The sequence below is a fragment of the Rattus norvegicus genome, chromosome 12 (genome assembly GCF_036323735.1).
Source record: "Rattus norvegicus strain BN/NHsdMcwi chromosome 12, GRCr8, whole genome shotgun sequence".
Lineage (NCBI taxonomy): Eukaryota > Metazoa > Chordata > Mammalia > Rodentia > Muridae > Rattus > Rattus norvegicus.
The window spans coordinates 28,119,358-28,137,990 of record NC_086030.1 but is presented as its reverse complement, the minus strand read 5'-3'; the positions used below and the strand labels follow the sequence as shown (position 1 = coordinate 28,137,990).

Sequence of the window (18,633 nt, the reverse complement as noted above, 5' to 3'; positions counted from 1 at the left end):
CCGCTTCCTGTTTGCTGGGATTACAGGCACAGGCTACCACACCCAGCTGTCTGGTGTTTGACACGGTGCCTCCTCACTCCTGCCCTCCCAGACACATGCCTACAATTTACTACGTAGGCCAGGCTGGCATCTCACTCACAGAAAGAGTCTTGCTTCTGCCTCCCAAGGGCCAGGTTACAGACTCATGGTATCAGACCTGGTTTTATGTGGCGTTGGGTATCAAAGCGGGGTGGGGGGGTGGGGCTTCATGGTAGGGGAGGGCTTCATACATCGTGTGCAAGCACTCCATCATACCTCCAGCTCCCAGCTACAGCTTCTTAAGAAGGTCTTGAACTTCCATAGTTGTGCTATCAGGAACTGTTCCACTTAACTTTTTTTTCCGGAGCTGGGGACCGAACCCAGGGCCTTGCGCTTGCTAGGCAAGCGCTCTACCACTGAGCTAAGTCCCCAACCCCCTCCACTTAACTTTTATGGTGGCTTCAAACACCAGCACACGGAACCAAGGTATGCTGGCTCAGGTCTATAATCCCAGCATTAGGGATTGCACGAGTTGTGGGCTAACCTGGTCTACAGAGTGAGGCCTTGCCTCAAAAAAAAAACCAAACTCAATCCCTGCCAACACGTGCACACTTAACCACACGACTCACCTGAGTTGGGTGGGGGTCTGAGTGCCCTGGCTCTTTGGAGATCTACAGCTTTGGTAAGTCATATGGTTCCTTCGCATGGTCTCTTTTTTAACATTTCAAACCTCTCTTGGAAGTTAGGCAAGGTGGCACACAGCTGTAATCCCGGCCCTGAGGAAACTGTGGCAAGAGTCCCACTAGAAGTTCAGGGCCAGTCTGAGCTACAGAGTAAGGCAGTCTCGAAAGAAAGAAAGAAGGAAAGAAAGAGAGAGAGAGAGAGAGAGAGAGAGAGAGAGAGAGAGAGAGAGAGAAAGAAGAGAAAGACAGAAAGACAAAGAACAAAGAAAGAAAGGAAGAGAGAGAGAGGAAGGAAGGAAGGAAGGAAGGAAGTAAGGAAGGAAGGAAGGAAGGAGTAAACAAGCCAGGCATGGTAGTCCACGACTTTAATCCCAGCACTCAGGAGGCAGAGACACAGAGATCTGTGTGTTTGAGGAAGTTCCGGGACAACCAGGGCTGTGTAGAGAGAGGCTGGACATTGTAGCACATGCCACCACCTCACATTTAGAAGGTGGAGTTAGGATGGAAAAGTCAAGGTCACCATCGGCTCCCTAGTGAGTTTGAGGCCCACTGGGGTATCGAACACCCACTCTGTAAAATGAAACGGGTGAGGGGGGGAGCACCCTCATAGAAGCAGGGTAAGGGGGAATGGGATAGGGGGTTTGCAGAGGGAAACCAGGAAAGGGGATAACATTTGAAATGTAAATAAATAGGGGTTGGGGATTTAGCTCAGTGGTAGAGCACTTGCCTAGCAAGCGCAAGGCCCTGGGTTCGATCCCCAGCTCCGAAAGAAAGAACCAATAAATAAATAAATAAACAAACAAACAATTAAGAAATGTAAATAAATAAAATATCCAATTAAGAATAAAAATAAAATAAATACAATCGAACAGGGCAAGCGATAGGGAGTTGCCAAATCACCATCCCATGTCTCTATAAAGTGGGGAAACGGAAGATAGACCAGGAGGGCCGCGTGTTTCAAGAGAAGTGGGAGCGAGCGTATTTCTTCGTGGAGGTGCAGAACGTCCCCACGTGTCTGATCTGCAAGCAGAGCGTGTCTGTATCCAAGGAGTACAACCTGCGCCGCCACTACCAGACCAACCACAGCAGGCACTATGACCAGTACTCCGGGCAGGCGCGGGAAGAGAAGCTTCGAGAGCTGAAGAGGGGACTGCGGAAGTATCTCCTGGGGGCCTCGGAGATCGTGTGTCCAGAGCCAACGCTCTCGAATGCAAGTCCACCCACGAACTCCGTGGTGCAGCCGGTGGAAGACGTGGCCGGGAGCTTATGGGAGAAGTTACGACAGAAAATCCGGTCCTTTGTGGCATACTCCATCGCCATCGATGAGATTACAGATATCAATGACACCACCCAGCTGGCCATCTTCATCCGTGGCGTCGACGACAACTTCGACGTGTCCGAGGAACTTTTGGACACCGTGCCCATGACAGGCGCCAAATCCGGGAACGAGATATTCCTGCGCGTAGAGAAGAGTCTCAAGAAGTTCAGCATCGATTGGTCCAAGCTGGTGAGCGTGGCCTCCACGGGCACGCCGGCCATGATGGATGCCAACAGCGGGCTGGTGACGAAGCTCAGAGCCAGGGCAGCTTTATGTTGCAAGGGAGCCGACCTCAAGTCCGTGCGCTGTATCATTCACCCTGAGTGGCTGTGCGCGCAGAATTTAAAGATGGGCCACGTCATGGACGTGGTGGTAGACTCGGTGAACTGGATCTGCTCCCGGGGCCTGAACCACAGCGACTTCACAACGCTGCTCTACGAGCTGGACAGTCAGTACGGCAGCCTACTGTACCACACGGCCCTCAAGTGGCTGGGCCGAGGGCTGGTCCTCAGAAGGTTCTTCGAATCATTGGAGGAAATAGACTCGTTCATGTCTTCTCGGGGCAAACCTGTGCCACAGCTCAGCTCTCGGGACTGGATCCTGGACCTGGCCTTCCTAGTGGACATGACGACACACCTCAATACCCTGGATGCCTCCCTCCAAGGCCATTCACAGATCGTGACCCAGATGTACGACTTCATCCGGGCCTTCCTAGCGAAACTGTGCCTCTGGGAGACACATCTGGCCAGGAACAACCTGGCCCACTTCCCCACGCTGAAATCTGTTTCCCGGAGTGAGAGCGACGGGCTCAACTACATCCCCAAGATCGTAGAACTGAAGGCGGAGTTCCAGAAGCGCCTGTCGGATTTCAAATCTTGGGAGAGCGAGCTCACCCTGTTCAGCTCCCCTTTCTCCACCAAGATTGACAGCGTGCGGGAGGAGCTCCAGATGGAGGTGATCGACCTGCAGTGTAACACGGTGCTGAGGACCAAGTTCGACAAGGTGGGCGTCCCGGACTTCTACAAGCATCTATGGAGCAGCTACCCCAAGTACAGGAGCCACTGTGCCAAGATGCTGTCGATGTTCAGCAGCACCCACATCTGCGAGCAGCTCTTCTCCATCATGAAGCTGAGCAAGAAAGAGGCGCAGTGGGGCTCAGCGCTCCAGGCCGCAACGTGAGGGGGCGGAAGGCGGGAGCCTGTAATTCCAGTACTGGGGAGGCCAAGGCAGGAAGATCTGACTTCGAGTTTGAGGTCAGCCTGGGCTACCTATCAAGACCCCATTTCAATAGAGAGAAATTGCAGGAAGAGAAAAAGAAGGAAATCTGGCCATTCCTCCATGTGGAGACCTAGAATGTTCCAGACCTAATAGGCTGTGAGACCAGAACAACAGACCATTAAACCTCTTGCTTTAATAAAGATAACCATTAAACCTCTCGGTTTAATAAAGATAATGTTCGGGGCTGGGGATTTAGCTCAGTGGTAGAGCGCTTACCTAGGAAGCGCAAGGCCCTGGGTTCGGTCCCCAGCTCCGAAAAAAAGAACCAAAAAATAAAATAAAATAAATAAATAAATAAAGATAATGTTCCCTCTGCCCCCACTTTGAATTGGGATGTTAATTTACACATCACACCTCTTCAGATGACCTTTGACACCTGTCTGTTGTTCGGAAAAGCCCCTAACTGTTGTAGTTCCAGTCGCTGGCTGCTCTTGGCTTCACTGACCTGTACCACTCCTCCATGCTGTACCGTTTCAATAAACCCACTGTGAAAGATGTGTGTGTTTGTCGGGGGGTGTGCACACATGCAGGTGTCTCCCCCACGTTTCCGGCCTATGCTCTGTGGTCTAGTAAGCTTTCAAGTTTAAGGATAATCAGTCGGCCAGAGATACTGCCCCATATTCTAGAATTCCTCAGCTGGTCTTCCTGCCTGGAGCTAGAAAGGTCAGGCATGAAGTGGAAGATCCTGAGTAACCAACACAGGGTTTAACAGACAGGTAAGTTGAGGCTTAAAGCCCTCCTCCTCCTTTCTCTTCTGTCCTCCTCTCTTCTTCCCTCCTCCTCTCTTCCCCCTCCTCCTTCCTCTTCCCTCCTCCTCTCTTCCCCCTCCTCCTTCCTCTTCCTTCCTCCTCTCTTCCTCCCTCCTCCCTCCTTCCTCTTCCCTCCTCCTCTCTTCCTCCCTCCTCCCTCCTTCCTCTTCCCTCCTCCTCTCTTCCTCCTTCCTCTTCCCTCCTCCTCTCTTCCTCCTTCCTCTTCCCTCCTCCTCTCTTCCTCCCTCCTCTCTTCCTCCCTCTTCTCTTCCTCCCTCCTCCCTCCTCCTTCCTCTTCCCTCCTCCTCTCTTCCTCCTTCCTCTTCCCTCCTCCTCTCTTCCTCCTTCCTCTTCACTCCTCCTCTCTTCTTTCCTCTCCTTTCTTCCTCCCTCCTTCCTCTTCCCTCCTCCTCTCTTCCTCCCTCTTCTCTTCCTCCCTCCTCCCTCCTTCCTCTTCCCTCCTCCTCTCTTCTTTCCTCTCCTTTCTTCCTCCCTCCTTCCTCTTCCCTCCTCCTCTCTTCCTCCCTCCTCTCTTCCTCCCTCCTCCCTCCTCCTTCCTCTTCCCTCCTCCTCTCTTCCTCCCTCCTCCCTCTTTCCTCTTCCCTCCTCCTCTCTTCTTTCCTCTCCTTTCTTCCTCCCTCCTTCCTCTTCCCTCCTCCTCTCTTCCTCCCTCCTCTCTTCCTCCCTCCTCCCTCCTCCTTCCTCTTCCCTCCTCCTCTCTTCCTCCCTCCTCCCTCCTTCCTCTTCCCTCCTCCTCTCTTCTTTCCTCTCCTTTCTTCCTCCCTCCTTCCTCTTCCCTCCTCCTCTCTTCCTCCCTCCTCTCTTCCTCCCTCCTCTCTTCCTCCCTCTTCTCTTCCTCCCTCCTCCCTCCTACTTCCTCTTCCCTCCTCCTCTCTTCCTCCCTCCTCCCTCCTCCTTCCTCTTCCCTCCTCCTCTCTTCCTCCCTCCTCCCTCCTTCCTCTTCCCTTCTCCTCTCCTCCTCCTTCTCCTTCCTCTTCTCTCTTCTTCTCTTCCTCCTTCCTCTCTCCTCCACTTTACTCTTCTTCTGTCCTCCTTTCTTCCTCATACCCTCTCCCTCTTCCTCCTTCAAGACAGGATGTCGTTATGCAGACCAGGCTGACCTAGAGGTCCAGATCTTCCTGCCCAGCCTGCCGCGATCTGGGCTTACAGAAACACTCCATGGCACTTCCTGCAGATTCTTTTTCTACCCTGGAATGTGACTTGGGACCCTGTGGGCGAACAAGTACTGCCACTGTGGAGAGAATGGGGTGTGGGGTGTTCTTCAGTAACCATGGCAACAAGATGTCTGTGGAGCTATGTGGCCAGATATATGGGGGTGGGGGAGGAGACTGGACTGGGAGCTTGTTCTTTTTTTTTTTTTTTCTTTTTTCCGGAGCTGGGGACCGAACTCAGGGCCTTGCGCCTACCACTGAGCTAAATCCCCAACCCCGGGAGCTTGTTCTTAATTTGTTGCTGTTTCTTCAGACCAGGCATTGATGTCCTCCAGTCGAAGGATGGGGGCAGGGGAATGACCCAGACAAGTCCAACTCAGAGGACATACCCATCAATCTAACTGGAGTGCATCCAGTTCACACACCTTAAAATATGGCCCAACTAGCCAGTTATGGTGGCACATTCCTTTAATCTCCACACTCAGGAGGCAAAGGCGGGTAGATTTCTGAATTCATGGCCTACTGAGAGAATTCCAGGACAGACAGGGCTACCAGAGAAACCCTGTCTTGAAGGAGGGGGAGGAGGAGGAGGAGGAGGAAGAAGAGGAGGAACAGGAAGAAGAGGGGGAAGAAGAGGAGGAGGAGGAAAGAAAAGAAAATGTGGCCCAAAGAACTACGTGCCCATAGGCCCAAGTCGGTGCAGTTCCAAGTGACCTCTGCCTGCTTCCTGATAGATTTGCCCTAAGTAAACTGCCTGTGTCTCCTGGGGTGTGGGTCCCTGTCTCTGATTCTCAAGCCCAGAGACACTGGAGTAAGCCCAGCACTGTGTGTGCACTCAGAGAGACTGATGGTCAGCAGACGGGGACACTCCAACAAGCTGGCAGCCATGGGCGTGGCCCTTGCTCCCTCCTTGGCTTCCCTGCCCACACAAGCCTTTGGGCAGCCTCCCTGGCTAACACATAGCAGGAAACACTAAGGTTGGGACAAGGCAACATCAGCAAGATCAGAAATACAGAGAAGCAACTGTAGGGTAGGGGATGCGCACAGCTGAAATTCTAGTACAGGGGGCTGGAGAGATGGCTCAGCGGTTAAGAGCACTGACTGTTTTCCCAGAGGTCCTGAGTTCAGATCCCAGCAACCACATGGTGGCTCGCAACCATCTGCAATGGGAACCAATGCCCTCCTCTGGTGTGTCTGAAGACAGCTGTACTCACATACATAAAATAAACAATTCTTTAAAAAAAAAAAAAAAAAAGGATGGAGACAGGATAAGGAGGAGTTCGAGGTCATCTTCCACCACCTAGGCAGTGAGAGGCCAGCCTGACTGACATGGAATCCTGAAACACGCACGCGCACACATGCACGTCCCAAAAGGGGGAGACATCTCATAAGGACTTCACTTTAGGAAACAAACAACAAAACTAAAACCGGTGCACACTTGTAATGCCAGCGTTCAGAAGCCGGAGGCAGGAGGATCAAGGACAGCCTGGGATACATAGCGAGACCTATTTTCCAAGAAGAAACGTGGTGAAAGTGTTTGATCTCTGGAGCAACTGTTGTGGCAGGCCTGCAACGCCAGGTCCTGTTACCAGGCTTGTCTTTTGCAAGCTGTGTGACTTTGTTGTGCACTGGGGTTCCTGGTTTACTTAGGGTTTCTATTGCTGAGATAAAACACCATGATCCAAAGCAAGCTGGGGAGGAAAGGGTTTATTCCGATTACACTTCCACACTGTTCATCGCTGAAAAAAGTCAGCACAGGAACTCAGGCAGGACAGGGACTTCAAGCAGGGCAGAAACCAGGAGGCAGGGGCTGACGCAGAGGCCATGGAGGGATGTTACTTACTGGCTTGCTCAGCTTGCTCTCTTATAGAACCCAGGACCACCAGCCCAGGATGGCACCACCCACCATGGATTGGGCCCTCCCCCATCAATCACCAAGAAAATGCTTTACAGCTGGATCTTATGGTCGCATTTTCCCTCCTTTAAATTTTTTTCAATGTGCATTTTTATTTTATATGCATTGGTATTTTGTTTGCATATATGTCTGTGAGAGGGTGTCAGACTCCCTAAAACTGGAGTTACAGGCCGATGTGACCTACCCTGTGAATGCTGGAAATTGAACCCCAGTCCTCTGGAAAAGCAGCCAGTGCTCTTAACCACTGAGCTATCTTTCCAGCCCCATGGAGGCGTTTCCTCAGCTGAGGTGCCCTCCCTTAGATGACACCAGCTTGTGTCACGGTGACATAGATCCAGTCAGCACGGTTTCTTTGCATTTGGGAATGGAAATACCGGCAAGGTCTTAGAGACATGAAAACAAGGAGAATACCAAGCATTATCCACTAATGACTGCTTTCCGCCACAACCCCGAGACCCCATGCCAAGGTTATGTTGTGGGATGGGGTGGTTTGAGACAGGATCCCACACTGTAACTAGATCTGATCTCGAATTCCCTACGTGGCCCAGGCCGACCTTGAACGTAACAGCAGTCCTCTTGACCTTTGGCTGTGAAATTCCGCCCAGATGTTGGAACACGGACAAGCCCAATTATGGGATGCTGGGAATGGAAGCCAGGCCCTGGTGCATGCTAGTCAAGCACTCTACCAACCAGGCAACATTCTGAGCCCCTAGGACAGTGCTTCTCAACCTTCCTAGTGCTGTACCCCTTAATACAGTTAGTTTCCAATGTTGTGGGGACCCCCAATCATACAATTATTTTCATTGCTACTTCATAGCTGTCATTTTGCTACTTGTATAAATCGTAATATAAATATCTATAAAAATAATATCTGTGGGGGGGGGGGGTTGGGGATTTAGCTCAGCGGTAGAGTGCTTGCCTAGCGAGCGCAAGGCCCTGGGTTCGGTCCCCAGCTCCGAAAAAAAAAAAAATAATATCTGTGTTTTCCAATGATCTAAGGCAACTTCTGAGAAAGAGTCTTTCGACACCCTCCCCAAAGGGGTCATGGCCAACAGGTTGAGAAACAGTTTCCTTAGGGCGTTCCTAAGACACTTGGCCTTCTGCAAACTTGACCTTGGTCAAGACTAAGGCAGCGGGTAATCAGACCTTTTTTGTTCCTGCAAACCCCCCAGCAACGCTGACTGCCTCCTCTCATCCTAGCAATACCCGTGGAGAGAAACCCAGTCCTGTCCTTTGCTGCAGAGTCTGAGTCCATTCCAAACATTAAAGCAGGGTAGGAGCCTCTGACCTGAGGCTATATACAAATATATACAAGGGTAGGGATAGGACCGCCTTTCAGTGCAGCCGCCCCTCACACGGCGGACGTCAGTTTCCTCTTGGTGCTCTCTGTGCAGCGGTGCAGGATGAGGTCCGAGCTGGGTCTCGGAGGCACCGCAGGCTGTGGTTTGGCGCGCGGAGTCGATGGATTGTCTGCAAACGAAAGTCAGGATCATCAGAAGCCCCAGCCTCCCTGTTGTAAGCTGCCCCAATTTTCTAGTCCTGATCCCACCCCTAGATCTCGCCCCGCCCCTTGGACTACCTCCGCCCTCCAGCCCCGGCCACGCCCCTCTCTGGCGCTCACCCTTTGAGTCAGGGCTCTGCGGCCCAGGTCGCGCCGGGCGTCTGCGCTGCTGCAGGAATCGGACGCTGTTGCGGCGATAGGTGTCCTGGCTGAGGCGCTTCCGAGAACGCTGGTGGATGCTCTGTGCATTGCGGATGGTCGACCTGGCCCAGCAGGACGCAGGTGTCAGTGCCCCGGAGTCCCACTGGAGACACCCCTGGGACCCTAAGCCTGGCTAGAGGGTAGGGTACGGAGAAACTAGGACACCCTGAGATCCTTAACCTGGCCTCAGCAAGTGGGTTCAGAGGGACTGGCACCCCTCAGGTCCTAAGCATATATTTAGCAAGTAGAATGGAGTCAGAGGAACCTGCAGGAGCTGTGGGGGTCACAGATCCTACCCAACCTGTTTCCCACATCCACTTTGGCCATAAACATGACCCTTGCTCTGGGACTGCCCAGACAGGTAGGTACCTACCCAGCCAGAAACCTCCTCTGGTCTCCCTCAGGCCCGCCCCATCAGGACCCATCTCACCTGCGAGGTGGTGCCCCGCGGCTTCTAATCTGTCGCTGGGCCTGGGTTATCTCCTCCCCAGCCTTCTGCAGATACATGGATGGGAAGTAGCCGGTGATGTCCCCTTTCCTGCAAGATGGGTCACAGTGGAGGATCAGGTAGTCACGAGGGGTTGTGCGCACAGAGCTAGGGGGCCTTCAGAGTGCCTAGCCCACGAGGACCGATGCTAGCTAAGGATTTCTTTTTTTTCTTTTTTTTTTTTTTCTTTTTTTTTCCGGAGCTGGGGACCGAACCCAGGGCCTTGCGCTTGCTAGGCAAGCGCTCTACCACTGAGCTAAATCCCCAACCCCTAGCTAAGGATTTCAAACATCCACATCCAACCAAGCTGTTTCCTTGCATGCCCAAGCCTGGCATGCCCCAGCCCTCCTGTCCAACTCCGGACAGGGGAAGGAAGCTAGATGTGTGTCTTACAGGTGTGTACTGTGACGCCTTTAAGAGTCTAAGTGTCGGGGCTGGGGATTTAGCTCAGTGGTAGAGCGCTTACCTAGGAAGCACAAGGCCCTGGGTTCGGTCCCCAGCTCCGAAAAAAAAGAACCAAAAAAAAAAAAAAAAAAAAGAGTCTAAGTGTCCTCTGGGTGATGGCAGCTGACACCTTTAATCCTAGCACTCTGGAGGCAGGGACAGGCAGATCTCTGTGAGTTTGAGGGCCAGCCTGGTCTACAAAGCAAGTTCCAGGACAGCCAGGACTGCACAAAGAAACTTTGGAAAAACAAAAACCAAACAAACAAAATCATTTTCCCTCTCGCTTGCTTGCTTTTTTTGTTTGATTGATTGATTGTGGAAGATCCTGGAGATGAAACTCAGTAGCTAAGGAGGACAGAAGACTCTAGAATCACACAGCCAAGTCAGCTCAGAGCCCACATGAGGTCCTCCAAACCCACTCAGATATGTGCAGGGGGAGGAGATGTCTTACCTGACCACCCACCAGCCATCTAGGAGCTTATGAATGACCTCGATGGCTTCACCCTCAGACAGGGACACCTCATCCTCTTCAACAGCAGCGTACGCTTTGATGGTTACATACGGTTCACCTGGTCCGTGGAGGGAACAGCCAGTGAGGCGAGAGAGTCTGACAGCTCTCAGCGTCCTCCAACTGTCTAGCCACTACGACAAGCACACAGCCCACCCCTCAGTCCCCTCAGAGCCACTCCTTCTTGGTTTCCCTTTCTAAGAGGTTTTTTTTTTGGTTCTTTTTTTCGGAGCTGGGGACCGAACCCAGGGCCTTGCGCTTCCTAGGCAAGCGCTCTACCGCTGAGCTAAATCCCCAACCCCTAGTTTTTTAATGATAATATTTTATACACTGTAAGGATAGGACCAAAGGGGGCTGGAGAGATGGCTCAGTGGTTAAGAACACTGGTTGTTCTTCCAGAGGTCCTGAGTTCAATTCCCAGCAACCACATGGTGGTTCACAACCATCCCCAACAGGATCTGATGCCTCTTCTGGTGTGTCTGAGGACAGCTACAGCATACTAACATACATAAAAAATAAATTAAAAAATTTAAAAAAAAAAAAAGGATAGGACCAAAGGCTTGTAATATGAAGTGAAAATGCTCTACCACTGAGCCACGCCCCCAGCCCCTCACTGGAGGATTCAGGGCAGGGACTCTACCACTGAGCCACGCCCCCAGCCCTCACTTGGGGATTCTAGTCAGGTGCTCTACCACTGAGCCACACCCCCAGCCCCTCACTGGGGATTCTAGGCAGGGGCTCTACCACTGAGTCACACCCCCAGCCCCTCACTGGGGATTCTAGGCAGGGGCTCTACCACTGAGCCACGCCCCCAGCCTCTCACTGGGGTTTCTAGGCAAGGGCTCTACCACTGAGCTACACTCCTAGTGCTAGTACATGTTCTCACGTGTGTGTGTGTGTGTGTGTGTGTGTGTGTGTGTGCGCGCGAGCGCGCGTGCACGCACTTGCACGATGGTTAGGTGTTTTTGTCCCAAGTTGTCATCTGTGAAGTGTAACCTCTATTGAAGTTTCACCAGAATACACCTCTATTAGAATGGGCTGTAAGCAAGTCTGTGGGGCATTTTCTTGATTAACAGGTATGAGAGGGCTCAGCCCACTCAGAGCAGTGCCATCTCTGGGCTGGTGGGCCTGGATTGTATAAGAAAGCAGACTAAACAAGTCAGTAAGTGTTCCTCCATAGGCTGTACTTGAGTTTCTACCTCTAGCTTCCTGCCCTGAGTTACCTCAGTAATCGACCTGTTACATAGAAATGTAACATGAAATAAACCCTTTACTTCCCCAATTTGCTTCCGGTCCGGTCATGGGGGTTATCCCAGCCATAGAAAGCAAAGTAACACTAATACACACCCACACCAGTGCACACACATGCACAATGCACATGTCCACCACACATGTGCACACGTGCACACACACAGATGCCTGAACACATGTGTGCATACACACTGCAATATTTTTTATCAGGGTGTCACCACACATTGCCCAGACTGGGACATGCTCTGCAGCCTGCCTGAGCAGCCTTAGACCTGAGCTCCTCTTGTCTGAACCTCCTGAATAGCTGAGGTAACAGATATGTCCCACCACACCCAGTGGAATCTCTCAGTCTTAAGGCATGATCCAAAAAAAAAAAAAAAAAAAAATCTGCTTTCAAACTCAGTGCAGGTCATTCAAGCCCTGGAAGTGCCAACTTTACCCTTGGCTTCCTTCCCCAGCCTTTGACAGCTCCACTTCCTGTCCCCCTCCCCCGCTCCGGTACACATCGCTCACACCATCCTGGCTGCCTTTTCTGTGTCCCTCTGCTCTGCCTCCTACTTTTCTGACCAACACAATCGCCATCTACCTAGGCCTCCAAGCTGAAAATAACGGAAGAGCTACTGGCTTCTTCATGACCCCGTACCCACTTTCTCTCCCACACCCCACATTGCCTCAGAGGGCAGGGAGCACCTGCGTAGTTGGGATCGGGGTCCTCTGCCTCATCAGGGCTGTCAAGGGGCTCCAAATAGGATGCAGGGACCCAACCTCGTTTTGTCTTCATCTGGCAAAACCACCAGCCTATGTCGGGGACACAGAGAAGTAAATGAGGGCTGGTGCCTGGCAGCCTTCCGCATCCATGAGGGTGGTGAGGACACAGAGAAGGAGACACCCACTGCTCACACTCACCAACGTCCCCAAACTCCACACCCAAACCCCACCCCAGGAGCTCGAGCTCAGAGCCCTTCGCCAAGAGCATGTGGGACAGTGCCCCGAAATGCAATCTAGGCGTGAGATAGGCCTCAGATGGAGGCCAGAGGTGGCTTGGGCCTCTGCATGAACTCAAAGGCTACATCTGTCCCCCCCAAAGCCGGGCAGGGAGCCTGACCACTCTCGCTTTTCTCTACGACATCCACCACATCTCCCGTCGCCACGGTCATCTCTGTTTTGGAACCCTTCTCGTAGTCAGCGATGGCCCGATAGGTCTGAAGGATGATGGGACCCGTGATGTCTGCGCAGAGGGAGGGCAGGGTGAATGGACACAGCAGGGAGGGCAGCCCCCTGCCAGGACACCGAGGAGAACATGGGCAGCCACCCAGCTCCAGGCGCATGGGAGTTGTCACACACTGCCGACTGGAGATCAGTCAAGCTCACGATGGTGGCCCTGCGTGTACTGAGCACCTAGCACCGTTCACACAAGGAAGGTGCTATGAACTGTGCTCTCAGCAGGTCTAGCCTGGAACTCACTTTGTAGATCAGGTTGGACTAGAACTTATATAGAGCTACCTGCCTCTGCCACCCTAGTGCTGGGACTCAAGGCACCACTATACCTGGCTCTGTTTGTCTTTTGACATAGGGTCTCATGTAGCCCAGGATAGCTCCAAAGTCACTGTGTAGCTAAGGATGACTTTGAACTCCCGATAATTCTCCTGCCTTGGACTGTGCTGGCAAGGACAACCCCAATCTCCATGGTAACATGACCCCAAAGCTCCTCCTCTTCCTCCTCAGTGTTGTCCCCACAACCCCACACTCGAGGTCCTCGATTATGTCCACAGTACCTGAGTACCCCCACCCCCTGGGTGCCTCTGTCCCTGGGCACCTCTAGCCCTCTTACCAGCTACATTATTCTTGCCATCTTTGGCCGTCAGGTATGTCTCTGGCTTCTTCACCCTGGAGAAAGAACAGGCAATATGGAGCAGACCAGAAGGGAAGGTTTCAGGCTACACCTGCAGGAGGACTTCCCAATAGAAGAAGGAACCTGGGAAACGAAGGTCACCACAGAGAGAAGGTATCCACTGGCCCAGCCGTGAGAGTGGAGGAACGGCACAGATTGTCTTACAAGTGAGGGGTTGTCTATGCAGCCAAGCTCAGGAGGGGACACACAGAGGAAGCTCAGTGTACTGCAATCCCTAGGGAGATGGCCCATCTCTGCCAGATAGACAGAGATGTCTGGCCTGGGAGGGGCTCCCACGAGCTCCCAGGGGGTCCCTTCTGGCCCCTCCAGAATTCCCCATAGTGACATGAGCCTGTGTAGCTGCAGTGTTGGCCAGGTTCCAAGGCACAGGTTTAGTGCACTGTCAGTGGGGCAGTCCCTCACCCTCTCTGAACTTGGGGCTCCCCACCCTCTGCCTTCTGTCCCCATGGCCCTTCCCCCAGGGAGGTGGCTACTCACTGGCTGTCATTGGGCAGCTTCAGGTCATCGGGCCGCACTTTGAAGAAGTTCAAGAGGTGTGGGCAGCGGGAGATCTTCATGGGCAGTCCCATGAGGCTGTTGAAGTACTCGGTGAGCGTTCCCTGGCGGCTCTCCGCTGCACGCTGCCCATCATACCACCTGGGAGCTACGTGGGGGCACCAGAGAGCGGTGAGCACACGCACACAAAGTCAAGTCCAGAAAGGGGTTTTGGAGAGCAGAGGAGGGGCCCCCCCAGGGGCTGGGGACCCTGCTGAGGGGCTCAGGCTATATGCTCTCACCTGGGAGGTGAGGGATGACTCTGTTTTCTGTGTGGATCTCACCGGCCTCAATGGGGAACATCTCCTTTAACATTTTCTAGATAGAAGAAGAAAACCTGGGCTGGGGCTCTCTGTGGTCGAGTGCTTGCCTGGTGAGCATGCACCCTGAGTGTTGCATAAATGGGGCGTGGGGGTGCACCCACTCAGGAAGTGAGGCAGGAGGATCAGAAGTTCATCTTTATTGTGTAGTGAGTTTGAGGCCAGTCTTAGATACACCAGAAAGAAAAAAGGGGTGCTCCAAAAGATCTAAGTTGGAGCCGTTCATAAGACTCATGGGGGGGGGGGCGGGTAGCCATTAGGTACACATATTCTCTCTCTCTCTCTCTCTCTCTCTCTCTCTCTCTCTCTCTCTCGTGTGTGTGTGTGTGTGTGTGTTTTGGGGGGAATCTGCCTGACCCTGTCACATTCATTCATTCATTTTGAAACAGGGTTTCACTGTGTAGCCCAGAAAGTCACTAGGTAGCCCAGGCTAACCTCTTCAGATACACGCTGAGCTCGAGGTCCACAAAGGGCAGAACCAAAGCTGCGGAGAGAATCGCCCCTCCCCCAACACTCACATGGAACTCGTAGATCTCGGTGAATTTTCTGTAGACCACCTTCTCCGACAGGTCCTGCCACTTAACCAGGAACATGTACACCTGAGGGCCATTAGAGCGGAGAGGGCCTCAGCACCCACGAGGGCAGAGCTATGCCCCTGGGCTGCCTTTTAGCCTTGGACAAAAGGCTGAGGGGTTGTGGCCAGGCAGTCTTTGGGGGTTCTGCTACATTGTGAGACCTGTCTAAAAATATCCCTGCCATTGTCTCCGGGGCAGGACATGAAGAGAGCACCCAGGGTGACCGCTGTCACCTCTTCTGGTGTGGCTTTGGTTTACAAAGTCACTCTCTCAGTGTGGAATGACTCAGACTATTTATATTTAGAGAGAGCGACAGGGAGGGAGGACGGGAGAGACTTGGCTCTTACTGCTAAGTGTCCCAGGTAAACACCTCACAAGTACTAGGCGGCATCATCTCTGGCCAGCCTTTGGCCCTGCAGACCCAGTGATAGAGTCTAGATATATGGGCAAATATTTCTCCACTTCATCTCCCTAGGGCAAAGGGGAGACCTCGTCCCTCCTGGTGATGTCACCTCCTGGGATTTAAACTCAAGCGTAACCAACATCATAGAAGAAGAGAGACAAAAAGCCACAATCTACAGGCCTTGCGGCCGTGCAGGGCCTCTCCCAGAGCTGACTAGACGGGAGGTTTCCTGGGAGGAGTGAGCCTTAGTCCTAGGCACTGGACAGAGGGTGGTGACACTGGAGCATGGATAGGGGCTTCGTGTGAGGACAGAGAGGGAGGCAGCTGGGGATGGTGCACAGGGGTGTCTGCCCACCACGGCAGGGTCCTCTGTAGACACCCAAGAGAAGCCTAAAGCCCAAGGATAAAAAGAGCCCTGTGCCTGAGGGGTCCCCACCTCCGTACATCTTCCTCTGGTCCCCTCCCTCAATATCCTCCCCCTGTCCCCTTCCCCTCATATCCTTCCTCTGGTCCCCCTCCCCCATATCCTCCAATATCCTCCCCCTCATATCTTTCCCTGTTCCCCTCCCCCCATATCCTTTCCTGGTCCCCAACCTTCCCGACCCTCCCCAGGTCCTCCCTCCCCATCACATCCTTCTCTGGCCCTCCTCCCCCTCCTCTCCTTCCCTGGTCCAGGTGGGTTTTGGGTGGCACCAGGGTGACAGCGCTGTCCCCACTCTGCACTCCTGCAGGGCACTCTTGGACTACTTACATAGTGTTGGCTGGGGACGAAGCGTTTCTCGAAGCCCAGGAGGGCGATGTGGCGAATGAAGGTGTCCCCCATGGCTGGGCAGTGGCAGAGCCACTTCTCCCTATAGCTGGGGCCGGGCCCTAAATACACTAAAAAGAAGAAGTGGTTTCTGTTGCTCGGGGTGGGGGAGGGTGGGGAGGATGGGGAGGGCCCACGAGGCTCTTGCTTAGTCTTTCACTTTCTGGGGACTGTTGAGCTGACAGAGCGTTGGGGCAGCCATGCGCACAGAAGGGCAGAAAGCCTGTTCTACCTACCGCCCATCGCTCAGCCCCAGGTACCTGGGCCTCTCTACAGTTCTGAGCCACCCCAACCGCTCCCATTCCAGGGCCTTGGCACCAGCCCTGTCCTTCCTTTCCCGTGTTCCATTTTCCGTATCTGTATCTCCCCACCTCATGCCCACTAAGTCTCTCCTTGAGGCGTCTGAATAACCTCACACAGAACAGCAAACTTGGGGCTGGAGGGATGACTCAGCAGTTAAGAGCACTGACTGCTCTTCTAGAAGTTCTGAGTTCAAATCTCATCACCCACATGGTGGCTCACGACCATCTGCAATAGGATCCGATGCTCTCTAATGTCTGTTAGTGTACTCATATTAGTAAAATAATAAATATTTTTTAGAAAAGCCTGTGATTCCAGTGGTAGGGAGGCGGAGTATCAGGAGTTCAAGGCCAGCTTTAGCTATATAGGGAGTTTGAGAATACATGAGATTATCTTTAGAAGTACTACAGGACTGGGGCCATGGCTCAGCTGATAAAGTCCTTGGCATACAAGTCTGAGCCTATCCCTAGGACCCACATTAAAGAAAAGCTCAAAATCCTGTGTGTGTGCGGGGGGGTCATGTATGTGGTGTGTGTGGTATGGTGTGTGGGTGGTGTGGTGGTGTGTGTGTGTGGTGTGGTGTGGTATGTGTGTGTTGTGGGGTGTGGGTGGTGTGTGGTATGTGGTATGGTATGTGTGTTGTGTGTGTGGTGTGTCTGTGTGTGTGGTGTTCGGTGTGTGTGTATGTGTGTGTGTGTGTGATGTGTGTGGTGTGTGTGTCTGTGTGTGTGGTGTGTGTGTGTGGTGTGGGGTGTGTGTGTATGTGTGTGTGTGTGGTGTGGGTGGTGTGCGGTGTGTGTGTATGTATGTGTGTGTGTGTGGTTGGGTGGTGTGTGTGTCTGTGTGTGGTGTGTGTGTATGGTGTGGGGTGTGTGTGTATGTGTGTGTGGTGTGCGGGTGGTGTGGTATGTGTGTGTGTGGTGTGTGTGTGTGGTATGTGTGTATGTATGGTGTGGGGTGTGTGTGTGTGGTGTGTGTGTGTGTGTGTGTGGTATGTGTGTGTGTGTATGGTGTGGGGTGTGTATGTGTGTGGTGTGTGTGTGTGGTATGTGTGTGTGTGTATGGTGTGGGGTGTGTGTGTATGTGGTGTGTGTGTGTATGTGGTGTGTGTGTGTGGTGGTGTGTGTGTGGGTGGTGTGGTGTGTGTGTGTGGTGTGTTTGTGGTATGTGTGTGTGTATGGTGTGGGTGGTGTGTGTGTGTGGTATATGGTGTGGTGTGTGTGTTGTGGGGTATGTGTGTGTGTACGGTGTGTGTGGTGTGTGTGTATGGTGTGGGGTGTGTGTGTATGTGTGTGTGGTGTGCGGGTGGTATGGTATGTGTGTGTGTGTTGTGTGTGTGTGGTATGTGTGTATGTATGGTGTGGGGTGTGGGGTGTGTGTGTGTGTGTGTGGTGTGTGGTGTGTATGGGTGGTGTGGTCTGTGTATGGTGTGGGGTGTGTATGGTGTGGGGTGTGTGTATGTGTGTGTGTGTGTGTGGTGTGTGTGGTGTGGTGTGTGTGGTGTGTGGTGTCTGTGTGTGTGTGTGAGCGTGTGTGTGTGTGTGTGTGAGGGCTGGTCCCTGTGGAGATCAGAGGCATGTAGATGCAGTTACAGGCAGTGGTGAACCAGCAGACATTGGTGTTCAGTACTGAAGTCAGATCCCTCTGCAAGAGAAATAAGCACTCCCAGCCACAGAACCCTCCCCTTAGCCTGGTGGATGCTCCTGGAACTCACTCTTAGACCAGGCTGCCTCCAACTCAGAGGTCCACCTGCCTCTATCTCCCCAGTGCTGGAATTAAAGGCCTGGGCCACCGCTGCCTGGCTTCTGTGCTCTTAATCCTAGCACTAGGAAAACAGAGTCAGGGGCTCTCTGGGACTCACTGGCCAGCCAGCCTAGCCTCCAGATAAGGTGTTTTTTTTTGTTTGTTTGTTTGTTTGTTTGTTTGTTTGTTTTTTGAGCTGGGGACCGAACCCAGGGTCTTGCGCTTGCTGGGCAAGCGCTCTACCACTGAGCTAAATCCCCAACCCCCAGGTAGGTTTTAAGTCAGTAACAGACACCGTCTCAGAAACCAAGGTGACTCGGCAGAGATGACGTCTGCACCCACATAGGTAAGACAGCATCTGACCATGTACTAATCCTTCAGAGTTTGACTTCTCCTCAGCCTGGAAGGGAACTTGGGAGCCTACCATGGTGGCAAGTGTCTTTAATCCCTGCAATGGAAGAGCTAGACTCTAATGTCACCAACAGTGTGGCGAAGGAGAGACAAAAAGCCACA

The 18,633-nt window shown here is 52.8% G+C and overlaps 2 protein-coding genes across 6 annotated transcripts in view; one reads left to right on the top strand and one right to left on the bottom strand.

The window, feature by feature from the left end:
- Gtf2ird2 (GTF2I repeat domain containing 2) overlaps positions 1–3,792 on the top strand; it is a 44,891-nt gene extending 41,099 nt beyond the window's left edge. For 2 of the 3 annotated variants that reach the window (XM_063271158.1, XM_063271159.1), the window contains one exon: positions 1,574–3,792. In XM_063271158.1, coding sequence (XP_063127228.1) covers positions 1,574–3,198 — 1,625 coding nt within the window. In that variant the 3' untranslated portion in view covers positions 3,199–3,792. The remainder of the gene's footprint in view (positions 1–1,573) is intronic. The other variant, NM_001393697.1, reaches the window with a different exon arrangement.
- Positions 3,793–6,910: 3,118 nt separating this feature from the next.
- Ncf1 (neutrophil cytosolic factor 1) lies at positions 6,911–16,175 on the bottom strand. 3 transcript variants are annotated; one of them, NM_053734.2, is given in 11 exon segments: positions 6,911–8,603; positions 8,755–8,897; positions 9,266–9,373; positions 10,218–10,335; positions 12,216–12,323; positions 12,631–12,753; positions 13,357–13,412; positions 13,915–14,080; positions 14,214–14,289; positions 14,810–14,890; positions 16,021–16,106. In NM_053734.2, coding segments are annotated over 11 exon segments (1,170 nt in total). In that variant the 5' UTR covers positions 16,093–16,106; the 3' UTR covers positions 6,911–8,484.
- Positions 16,176–18,633: the final 2,458 nt, after the last annotated feature.